The 10,904-nt window shown below is 36.0% G+C and overlaps 1 protein-coding gene across 1 annotated transcript; it reads right to left on the minus strand.

Moving 5' to 3' along the window:
* Positions 1–1,786: 1,786 nt before the first annotated feature.
* LOC149264951 (pseudouridine kinase-like) lies at positions 1,787–2,690 on the minus strand. Its single transcript, XM_089390987.1, has 5 exons — positions 2,489–2,690; positions 2,242–2,356; positions 2,074–2,156; positions 1,962–1,986; positions 1,787–1,926 (listed from the first exon to the last, which is right to left on the minus strand). The coding sequence occupies exons 1-5, from the start codon at positions 2,609–2,611 to the stop codon at positions 1,907–1,909; spliced, it is 366 nt and encodes a 121-aa protein (XP_089247113.1). The 5' UTR covers positions 2,612–2,690; the 3' UTR covers positions 1,787–1,906.
* Between the last annotated feature and the right edge of the window lie 8,214 nt (positions 2,691–10,904).

Raw genomic sequence — 10,904 nt, forward strand, 5'->3', positions numbered from 1 at the left:
CCAAGTTTGAAAAACTCTCTTCAAAGCTAACTTGATCCATACTTGCAATTTGGCACAATTTGGCAAGTATGGATTGTGAGTCTTGTTTCACTGCCTTATACATTGGAAAGGCATTTTCTCTCATATAAATTCTACTTCAACATCCTTTTGCAACCATTGTTGAGATTACCTCCCCTTTCATCCATATAAAGACACTAGGGGGGTCAAGCAACCAACAACTACTTATTTGAATATCACTAGGACTATCCAACATTGCTCCTTGGCCTACACCACCTAGATTCCAAGCTGTGCCACACTGAGAGGTCCTAAAGGATGCAGATACACTTAAGAGAGTGGCCATGTAGGACACTTACTCATAGATGCATTATTAGTTTATTTCCTTCTACTGGGTGTTTTTCAGCCTTGGATGTTAGGATGGATTCAGCTTTGTACTTCTTCATCCTCTTCCTCGACCACTATCAGGAGTGTGTTGTGTCGCACAATATTACTCTCTAGGTCCCAATCATCTTAGGGAATATCTATAGGGAATTACTCAGTAGAGCCTTTGGAGTCGACATTTGTAATATTGATTCAAATGATGAGTAGGGATAAACCTCCTTCCTTATGGCAGAGGTATCTTATTTCAAGATATCTTTCTTTACTCACCCTCCACTTTCTAGGGTTTTCCCCATGTCATTTCATTTAATTGCGCTCTTATACTCGCTTATCATTAATTTCTTTTTATGGGTGTCTTTATTGCACCATCTCTTTTGCTTGGTTATTATTGTTGATTGTAGTTACCGGTCCCTTCAATCTATATCGATCTTTAGTGGACATTTATACAAATTAATAATTATAATTTTGATTTCTAGGTGCCTCTCTTTAGCTACCACTCCAAGATGAGAACTATTAAGTTAAAGTCCCTAAACATGAATGTTTTTTCTACCCCCACCCCACTGCTTCAAAAAGAGATGAAACCCATCTTCACAATGCACAATATTTTTATATATTCTAAACATGTATGTCAAATTTCTATTTACACTTTCAAACCAATGGCCTTTGCATTGATCTTTCTCAAAAATTCCATCTCTTGTGCATATAATCCATATCAAAGATGACACGGTGAGCCAATATATTTTAGTTGTAGAATTTACAATCAGTTTGTTAACCATGTAAATGGTAAATAAGATATATAAAAGACACATAGATACAATATCTTGAAGACCACTCACACAACTAGTGTTTCAACCTTCAAAGAGTAAAAAAAAATATGACATTTTACATATTTCAAAAAGATAAAAAACAAGATGATGAAATATGCAATAAAATAGTGATTCCATGTAGAATAGTTTACCTGGAACCATTGTTAGAGATAAATGAGAAGGTACATTTAGTTCATATTCAAGTTTCTTCTTTGTTATCACTACACCAAAATCCAAACTTTTTATTGTCCTTTCCAACACAAAGAGCTACAAGGGTACCACCCACAAAGCAATCACCTGCACCTATTAGGCATAAAATTGATGTAAGAAAATCTAGAAAATGTAAGCAATTGAAGTGGAGAATTTTATTCCCAGATTCCTAGTATTTGACATGGTAATTATTTAAAATTTTTGGCTTATAAATAGTTGATAGAGACAATTGACCACTACCTGTTCGATCCTTTTCAAACTGATCACTTTTAGAACCATTTATAGGAATCACTGTTAAGCTAGATACCTCTTTAAAACACATAAACACACCAGAGGATCCAAGTGTCAAAACAATAAACTTAACACCCTCATCTAGCAATATACTGATGGCTGGTTTGAAAATTTCATAGATTGCTTCAACATTCATTTTCTTGCCATCATTCTCCAGGGTTTGAAGAGATTGAGACAAATTTAAAGAAGATATTGACTCTTCCATAGCAATAAGTTCAGACTCATTAGGTGAAACAAAAGTGACCTGCACAACAATTCAAGCAATGAGTTAGGGCATACTAAATATTTCCTCGAAGATGCAAATCTGCAGCAGGCACAAAAGGAAAATAGAGGGGCTGCAACAACCTCAATGAAACAGAATTTGCAATACATAAAATTACTCATTACTTACATATTTTACAATACTTCTGACTCTAGCTGATTTGGCAAATGATACAGGCTCAAACCAAACAGGTGTATTTGATTCCTTGGCCACTGCAAATCAAGAGAAATCTGATGCATAAGATCACTGTTGCCCATATAGATGTAAGTACAACAGCATCAAAGTCTGTAAACTTACAATTGCAAGCTGCCTCAAGGGCCAGAGGATGTAAATTTGCATCAATCATCAACAAAGGTGCAGAGCCAAAATAGCTCCTAAACTGATTTATCCATTCTGCTGTCAAGGATTCTTCCTGTCATCTCAAACGGTCATGAAAAACATGAATTATGAAATTTAACAGTACACTCTTTCTGGCATTCTCCCAAACCGCTTTAGAGAGGATGTCTACGAAAAGAATTATTTTCCATGGTCAGTTGTAACTTACAACTGCCTGCACGTCTGCAACAGCGGATGTTATTTCTCCTGCACTGTCAAATATGTTTGATACAACAGGGGTTGCTACATTCTTACACTTGCGGATTCCTGAAATTCCAATACAAAATAACATGTTTGGACTACTACTTGCAGTGCCAAAAGTGATCGCATAAATGAAAATGACCGTAGTAGCAACTTGTTATTCTTAATGTGAATACGTATAACGAAATCAAAAAACTCTTGGGTTCAATTCCCATGATCTTAAGTAACTAATATAATACACAAAGAGATACAAGAAAGATGTTGCTATCGATGCAGAAATGCATCCTCGATCAAATGCATACCATTTCATGAACTTAATGCAACTAAGCAAATTAAGGATGAAAGTTAGCTTGAACTTACCATCTATGGACAAGCCAAGGGACTTACAATTGTCAAGCAATGTTTTTCTTGCACAAGACAATACAAAGAAAACCCATAGAACTATTAGAAAATATTTAACGGAGAAACAAAATACAAAAAATATTGCAGAAAAACAAATACAGAAATACATAAAACAAGTGAGACACAGATATACATGGTTCACCCAATCTAGGATACATCCATAAAGAAACAACTAGTCCTTCCTTTTATATTATCCAGCAAAATGAAGAGATACAACCTACAATAGATCTAATGCAATTTCCTCTTCACTCTCACACAGTCTCTTCTCTCTCTCTCTCTCCCTCTCTCTCCCTCTCTCTCCCTCTCTCTCTCTCTCTCTCTCTCTCTCTCTCTCTCTCTCGTTCAAAATAATAATCCACAGCCGCAATATAATTCCCTCACATAAATCGAGGGGGTGCCCTCTAGGGAAGATACCCTATGTTAACATAACTTCTATTGTGAGATCATCCTCTTAATGAATTACCTAGATTAACTACGAAATTTTCAATAGTTTAGAAGGAAAATTTTCATCTATTTTTAGCTTGCGGGGCATTGCCCCCAAATCCCCTCCATGGAGGGCTTATAAAAGTCATCGCCAACCCCCCATGGAATCCCCTAATGGTGATTAAATAAGTGGCGTTTTCACCCCATTACGAACAGGATCCAACATGATTGAAACAAAAACCTTTGAACAATCAAGATGATAATCAGGCTCCACACCCAACAAGAAAATCTCAAATATATTGACAAGTTACCATATAAATGAATAAAGACTACAAAACCATGCATGCCATGTCTTCTCCAACAACACTAATGATAAAGGGCTTAACTCCGAGTTTTTGCATGCACTCGACGACATTTCTGGATACTCCCCCGCTTATATATGTGACCTGCAACATATTCCTGAGATTATGACTGATTCAAACTTTGATAAAACATCAGAAATGTGCCTTACATAAATTTGAAGCTAACTCATTTCTTACAACATATTTTCAGAGAATCATTCAATTTTTTGTCTATTGATTTGAACAAACTAGGGAAAGGCTACAATTTAAGGAACAGTTTTTTGAAAAAAGTGCTTCCTTTAAACTTGAGAATCATTACATGATGTTAGGCACCACAAAAATGTGAATTTTGACAACCACTAGAATTATAAGAACTTTCCTTCAGCTAAGCTACCATGACAGGGGCACTTCTCCATCGATATCATTTAGAACATGCAATTTTCCTAACCACTTATTTGTACCTTTGGCAATTGAACCTTAACGAGTGGCATGATATGCAATGGTTCCTCTAAACCACTACCCCATTGGATAAATCAAGAATAGTTAAAAGAATATTAATAATCCAAAATTTTATATATATTCAAATAAATGGATGAATGTTTAACTTTCTGTAACACCCCTGGTCATGTAAATAATCGTCATTTACTTTTTACTGTACAAGGCTTGATAGTTTTGAATTAGGTAGAAGTGGGTAAAAGAGCCTTGAATATAAAAGTTTATTTTTTTCTTTCATTTTTTTTAAATTATGCTAAGTCAGGTAAATTATGGGAGAAGAATCCAAAAAAAGAAGAGAAATCTTAACTTTCAAGGTAGTTAGACATTTAATTCCTCTCCCTTCATAGATTAAAAGAAAAAATCTCAGTTGGGGAAGAAATGAGCGGATAGAGAAGGAAGTACAAGGCAACAAAGGAAAAGAGAATACCTGTAATAGGACATTGTTAAAGTGAGCAAGTGCACTTCTGAAGGGTGTTCTTGAGCTGGTCACAAACTAGTGGAAACCCTGTAACAACAATCCTGGACTCGACTAGAGGTCTTGAGGTTCCAGAATAGATGTTGTATTGAACTTCTCTAGAAACTAGAGAGGCTCGGGGGGAGACTTGAATGTAATCGCCTGTCTCATAGGTTGAGTGGTTAAAGGAGTCTTGTCCTGGTTCTATTTCTCTAGCAGAGCTAACTAAGACAAATAAGTATCATTTTATTGAGCTAAATTTGATATCTTAAATGTATCCATTTTCTAAAAAGTTGAAAAAGAAAGTTTATTCTTATTTCAAATGTGAGAAATATTTTATTTTACTTCTATATTAATTCTCTAATAAGCATAAGAGGATAAATACATTGGGAAATTTCAGCTTGGGGAAAAGTACTATTGAAGAAAGATGTTGGTATGAATTACATGATTCTCTATGTGTTAAAGGTAGATGTTGATATAAATTCATCTAAGATTAAGAAAGATGATGGTAATTTCATTTTGTTTATAAGCCAAAGAAAGACTAAGAAGAATGGTATGAATGCTTGGTTCCAATATGTTATTTAAAAACCAAGAACGAAATATTTAGCCCCATTACTGATTGGTATAACATTCCCATTTATATGTATTTTGGGTAAACTAAAATGCATGGAATTAAGGGAAAAATACTTGCTTAGAAATAACAAATAAAAATATAAGTCTCCAAATAATTCTAACAAACACTATTGTAGTTAATTTCAGGTGCGATTGTAGTAAAAGAAAAAGCAGGTTAGTTCTCATTACAGAACTAGACATTCACCTGGAGAACAATCATTCTTCCTTCACGAATACATTAGTATCGGTAATAGAAGGAATAGGTTTCGATGGGTCGGATTCAATTCCTCTGAAGGTTCTAGTTATAACTGTTAAAAATAATACTAATAAGCACATAAAGTTCACTGATATAGTGACAAGTTCAATCACCATTATATTAATATATAATTACATGCACACTTCAAGAAGACTAAGCAACAACCGAGTAATCTGAATAACACGCCGACATTTAACTAAACAAGAAATAAAACAAAATCAACCTTTACATGTGGAATAAAATCAAAATCTCGTAATTTGATAATTAAGAGAAGCAAGTTCTTATCTACAGAGATAATTGTTAACAACATGAAATTGGGGTTACCATAATGTAATTTATAGATAAAGAAGTGATGGAAACCTCTTTACTTCTTATAAAGAAGTGAAATTCATCTTCAAAACATATTCCTTAATTTTCCTCTTAAGAAAATTACAAAACCATTCAAGGGAAGTTTGTAAATCTATTGAACCCAGGAACTATTAAGACATAAAACCTAAACAAATGGAAGACATATCAAGTTCAAGACCCTAGCTCGTAGCCTTAATCATTTGAGAATGTATGAGTAAAAGGGGCAAGAAACCCATAAAATTGCAACAAGAAGAAAACTTAAGAGAGTTGGTTATCGTGTAGCCAGAGACAGACAACTGTAAAGAGAAACAAGCGGCCATGACTGAACCCTCTCATTTGCAAGGTAAAAAAAAATAAAAAGACATGAGAATATACACTTAGTGTTAGAAAATTATACATTACAGAGCAATGGAACAATAAAATATTGTAGAAATATAACCACATAAAACACATAAAACAAGAGAGACACAGATATACGTGGTTCACCCAAATTGGGCTACGTCCATGAAGAAACAACCAATCCTTCCTTTTATATTATCCAACAAAATGAAGAGATACAACCTACAACAGATCCATTGTAGTGCCCTCTTCGCTCTCACACAATCTCCTCTGTCTTTTTTGCTCAGAATACAGATCTACATAGACGCAATACAATTCCCTCATATATAGCGAGGGGTTTCCTTGTAGGGAAAAAAACCCTAAATTAAACATAACTTCTATCGTCAGATCTCCACCTAATGAACAACCCAGATTGATTATGTGATACAGGTCCGGGTGTGACAAAGGACCCTTCCAAGACCTTTTACTTTTGTTATGTGTTAAATTACATTTTTTAAAATTACATTAATGAATACATATGCATTTTGTAAAGAAGAGGAACATAACAAGCATCGACGCATGAAAACATAAGCCGTTGATAACGGAGTTCGTCTAGGAGGGACTACATCTCCAGGCCTCAGTGTCAAGATGGTGTAGGCTGCTGCATTAAGTGTTGTCAATAGTGATGATGTACACAACGATGATTTTGTTATAGTTAGGACCCTACTTTGTACCTTTTTGCTCATATATTTTACTATCATTCCATCCTTTTTTAATCCATATTTAAAGTCTATGTTATCACTTTAATCCATTTTCCAAAGGTATATAACATTTATTCTCGTTACTATATGTTTAATTTGTTTTACATATAATTTTACATTACTTTCATAATTAACCATTGATCGGAAATATATAGTTGCTAAAATAGTCTGAAGATTGCAGATTTATCATTGCGATCTACGTTGCTGAAATAGTTAGAACAATGCACAAATCCCGTTGCTGAAACAGCCCGTGATTTGCATTTCGGATTCGACATCAACAAGAAGAGATCATCGAAGGATTTGTTACACTGGCCGCAATAACTACATTCCAAATTCGGCATTGTCACAACCATTGTAACAACATTTTGCTAATGGAAGAACCAATTATCCTATTTTAGCATATCAGGTTAAGAATAGGATTTATAATGTAATCAAATGTATAATAGATGTCTCCTCTTTAAATAGAGGAGACATCAACATTAGCGGGGGACGGACAGACTATGGGAAGGTCTAGCTGAAAGTAAAGGAACTTGAATCTTTTTGTAATATGATAAACTGACAGATGAATAAAATATTGTTCTGAGAACTTCTTCTTAGTTCCTTTTTCTGGGGAATCTTGTGAGAAGGAAAGGGCCCACCTTCCTCACAAGATTCACCCACTGATTCCTATAGTGCGTTAAGTATTATTTTTCATTCATATCTTGTTAAACTTTGTTTGCTGAAATTACTTATGCGTTATTGGAACTCTGTATTTATTGCTGAAACTATGTTTCTATTTGATTATTGCATTGTTTTCATAAATTCATTCATAGGTAATCAATGATTATTTCAATTTGTCATCGGGTTTACAGAGTAATTTTGTGAAGCATGGTAATCAGAAACAGGTGTTGAAGATTCCTGCTTAGCAAATAGGGTCTTGTTCTCTGTTATAGAACAATTAGTCTTTTACTCTACAAATTGATTTCTTCTCCTAGATTGTTCTTTTTAATGTAATCTAGGATTTTTTTGATAATTGTCTGCAATAGACAGATTGTTCTTGTTGTAACTCAGAGTATAACTTCAGTTTGTTTAAGGTAAGGTGTGATTAGTGTAATTGTTACTACAACTCTTCATTGCTTCTAGGATTGAGAATATACAGTGTGTGATTTCCTTTGAAATAAACAAACTTCCCTAGGTTGACAATTCATGTAGCACTTGGTTGTTTAAATTAATAAGCAATTAAAGTGACCAACATTTTGGCGCCATTGCCGGGGAAGGCAAATGAAGATTTCAAAAGCATTAATGCTTTTCGTTTAGATATGCATAATGCATGAGAGGACGCAGGAAAACTAACCTACAGGTGCCAAGGGCAAAGGAAAAGGAGGAAGAAAGACCTTTATTGACGAGATTATATCAAAAGCTGAAACTTCTCAGAGGCTAAGCTCTCGAAAGCCAAAGCCTCAGCACTCCCTTCAAACAAACTACGAAACGGAGGAAGTTGTTGTTGGAAATAATACTAAGAGGGGGGGGGGGGGGGTGAATCAGTATTATCAGATCAATCAAACTTTTCAATTTCATACTCAGAAACATATACGCTACTTCAATTAAGTGAACCCGCGTGTACACGCTACTGTGTCTAATGAAACTCGCGTATATCCAAAGATCTTATAATTCAGTTAGCTTATTCTTCAGTAAATGCATCAGATCATTATTAAGCATATTAACAGTAAACAGGTGCAGAATAACATAACAGAACATCACACAAGAGCCACACACATGAACACAAAGATATAAGGTGGAAACCCAATGTGGGTGAAAACCACCTGCTGCAAGTCATCTCAATCTTCTTCTTAATAAGAAAATCCTTTTACAATGTTTGTACTGGTGCAGTCTTATACCAGTACGGGAGCTACAACCCCCTTTGCTCTTGTACTAGCCGATCCATTTACTAGTACGCAGGCTGCTACCTGCTACAATGCTCCAAAGATCTCCTTTAGCTTTTGTACTAGCTTAGATACTAGTACGTAGGTGCTTGCCTACAATCTTCTCACCTCCAGGTACCACGTTTCATCAATTTTCAGACTGGATACACTGAAGCACAACACATAATCTGTAAGGCCACTTTTCATCCAATTTTCATACTGGACCCATAACTATCATTGAAGCTCAAAACAATCATCAAACACTGAAACCCTGTTAACAACAGTCACCAGAACACAGAGCAGACACAGAACTCTGTAATAACCATCAGATCCATCTGCAACTTCAAATATCAAGCTTTACAATGTATACGCTACTTCGATGAATCAAACCCGCGTGTATACGCGCTTTTACCAAAGACAACCCGCGTACAGATCTAAAAATAATTTCTCATAACTTGTAGCTGTACCAGACATCAGTCATACTCATAACACTTATAGAACTATACATGCGTCAGTATGTAGATCTAGAATAAGCATCATAAAGATAGTTCATTTCAAACCATTTGATCCCGATCTCTCCTTAGATCTAGTTCTCCATCAACCGGTGAGATCTCTCCTTAGCTCAGATCAAGCAATGCATCATCAACCCATAACCCTGTATACTGGATCTAATGCTTCATCAGATATTCAAGACATTTCAGATGCCCTTGCCTAATGATTTCCTTCTCCTTATATAGCCTTAGGCCTTGTTCAATACCAAGAGCCAAAACCATAGAAATCCAATACCATCAACTTCAAAACTAGGGATCAACACGTCCGCCGAGACGCCAAGGTCCAAAACCATAGGCACAACTTCCAAGGAATAACCGCCATGGACCAAAGGTACTTTTCCACATACACGCGCTTTTGCTGAAGCCAACCTGCGTGTACACGCGACTTGGGCTTAACGAACCTGCGTGTATGAACTTTCTCTTCTTCTTATAGTCTGATCATCAATTCCTTGCTGCTGACCTTCTGTACTATGATTTGTCATCAGTGAGGTTTGCCATCAAGGACAACACTTATCTCATAATGCCAACAATCTCCCCCTTTGGACTTGATGGCAAAGCTAACTTGTCACACTTAGAACTATCATTTGATTCCTTTGAGCTGTCCTCCATCAGTCACATCTGATATCTCTTCTGAAGATTCATCCAGTTATACATAAGTGAGATATTCTTCTATGAGAGGGTTGCCATCAAGTACAACTCATGCATCATAATGCCAACAATCTCCCCCTTTGGACTTGATGGCAACAACACCATATCACTCTCCCCCTTTGACATCAAGGGCAAAGGGTGGACCAAGATGTTCTCTTCTTTTGCTGAACATTTCGCTGTCCATACTCCCCCTGAGTATCTGTTAAAATCTCTGAATGATCTCCCCCTTTGTATATGCCAAAGTGTATCAATCTGTCAATGCTCCCCCTGAGTACATGCCGAGTCTCTGTACTTCTGAAGTGTGCTGTTCATGCTCTTCCTGACTGTAGGCAAGATCTGCAAAAGATGTTCTTCAAGAAGAACATGACTCTCTACATCATAAAAGACCTTCCTATCACCAAAGGATCATACATACATCCATCTCTCAACTAGGTGAGGATATACAAAAAAATGACTCATCCACCCAACCAAGTGGGGATACATCAAAAGTTTACATATGACAACCAATAATATTGCATCAATCATCCCAGGCATAGTGGGGAAACCAAAATAGGCCGTTACATGACCTTGACACCATAAAAGAGATATCACAAGAGAGATACATGACATAGAGACAATAGATCTAGACCAAGACTTATGAAAGTCACCAGCAGCATCTGATAAACATCTTTTTAGATCAGCAACCAAGAGATCTTTCTGAGCTCCTCTCGCCTTTGTTCCACCTGAAGCCAACAACAAATGTGAACCAGAACCAAAAGCTTTAAGATAATGCCAATAATGCATCATTGGAAGATTATCTGCTCCCTCTGAACCTGTGCCAGATGATCTCTGTCAGATCCATATCAGACTTTCTGCAACCAACATCTGTCCCTGC

The sequence above is a fragment of the Pinus tabuliformis genome, chromosome 6, assembly GCF_031772625.1.
Source record: "Pinus tabuliformis cultivar Carrire ecotype Pingquan chromosome 6, CPIR1, whole genome shotgun sequence".
Classification (NCBI taxonomy): domain Eukaryota; kingdom Viridiplantae; phylum Streptophyta; class Pinopsida; order Pinales; family Pinaceae; genus Pinus; species Pinus tabuliformis.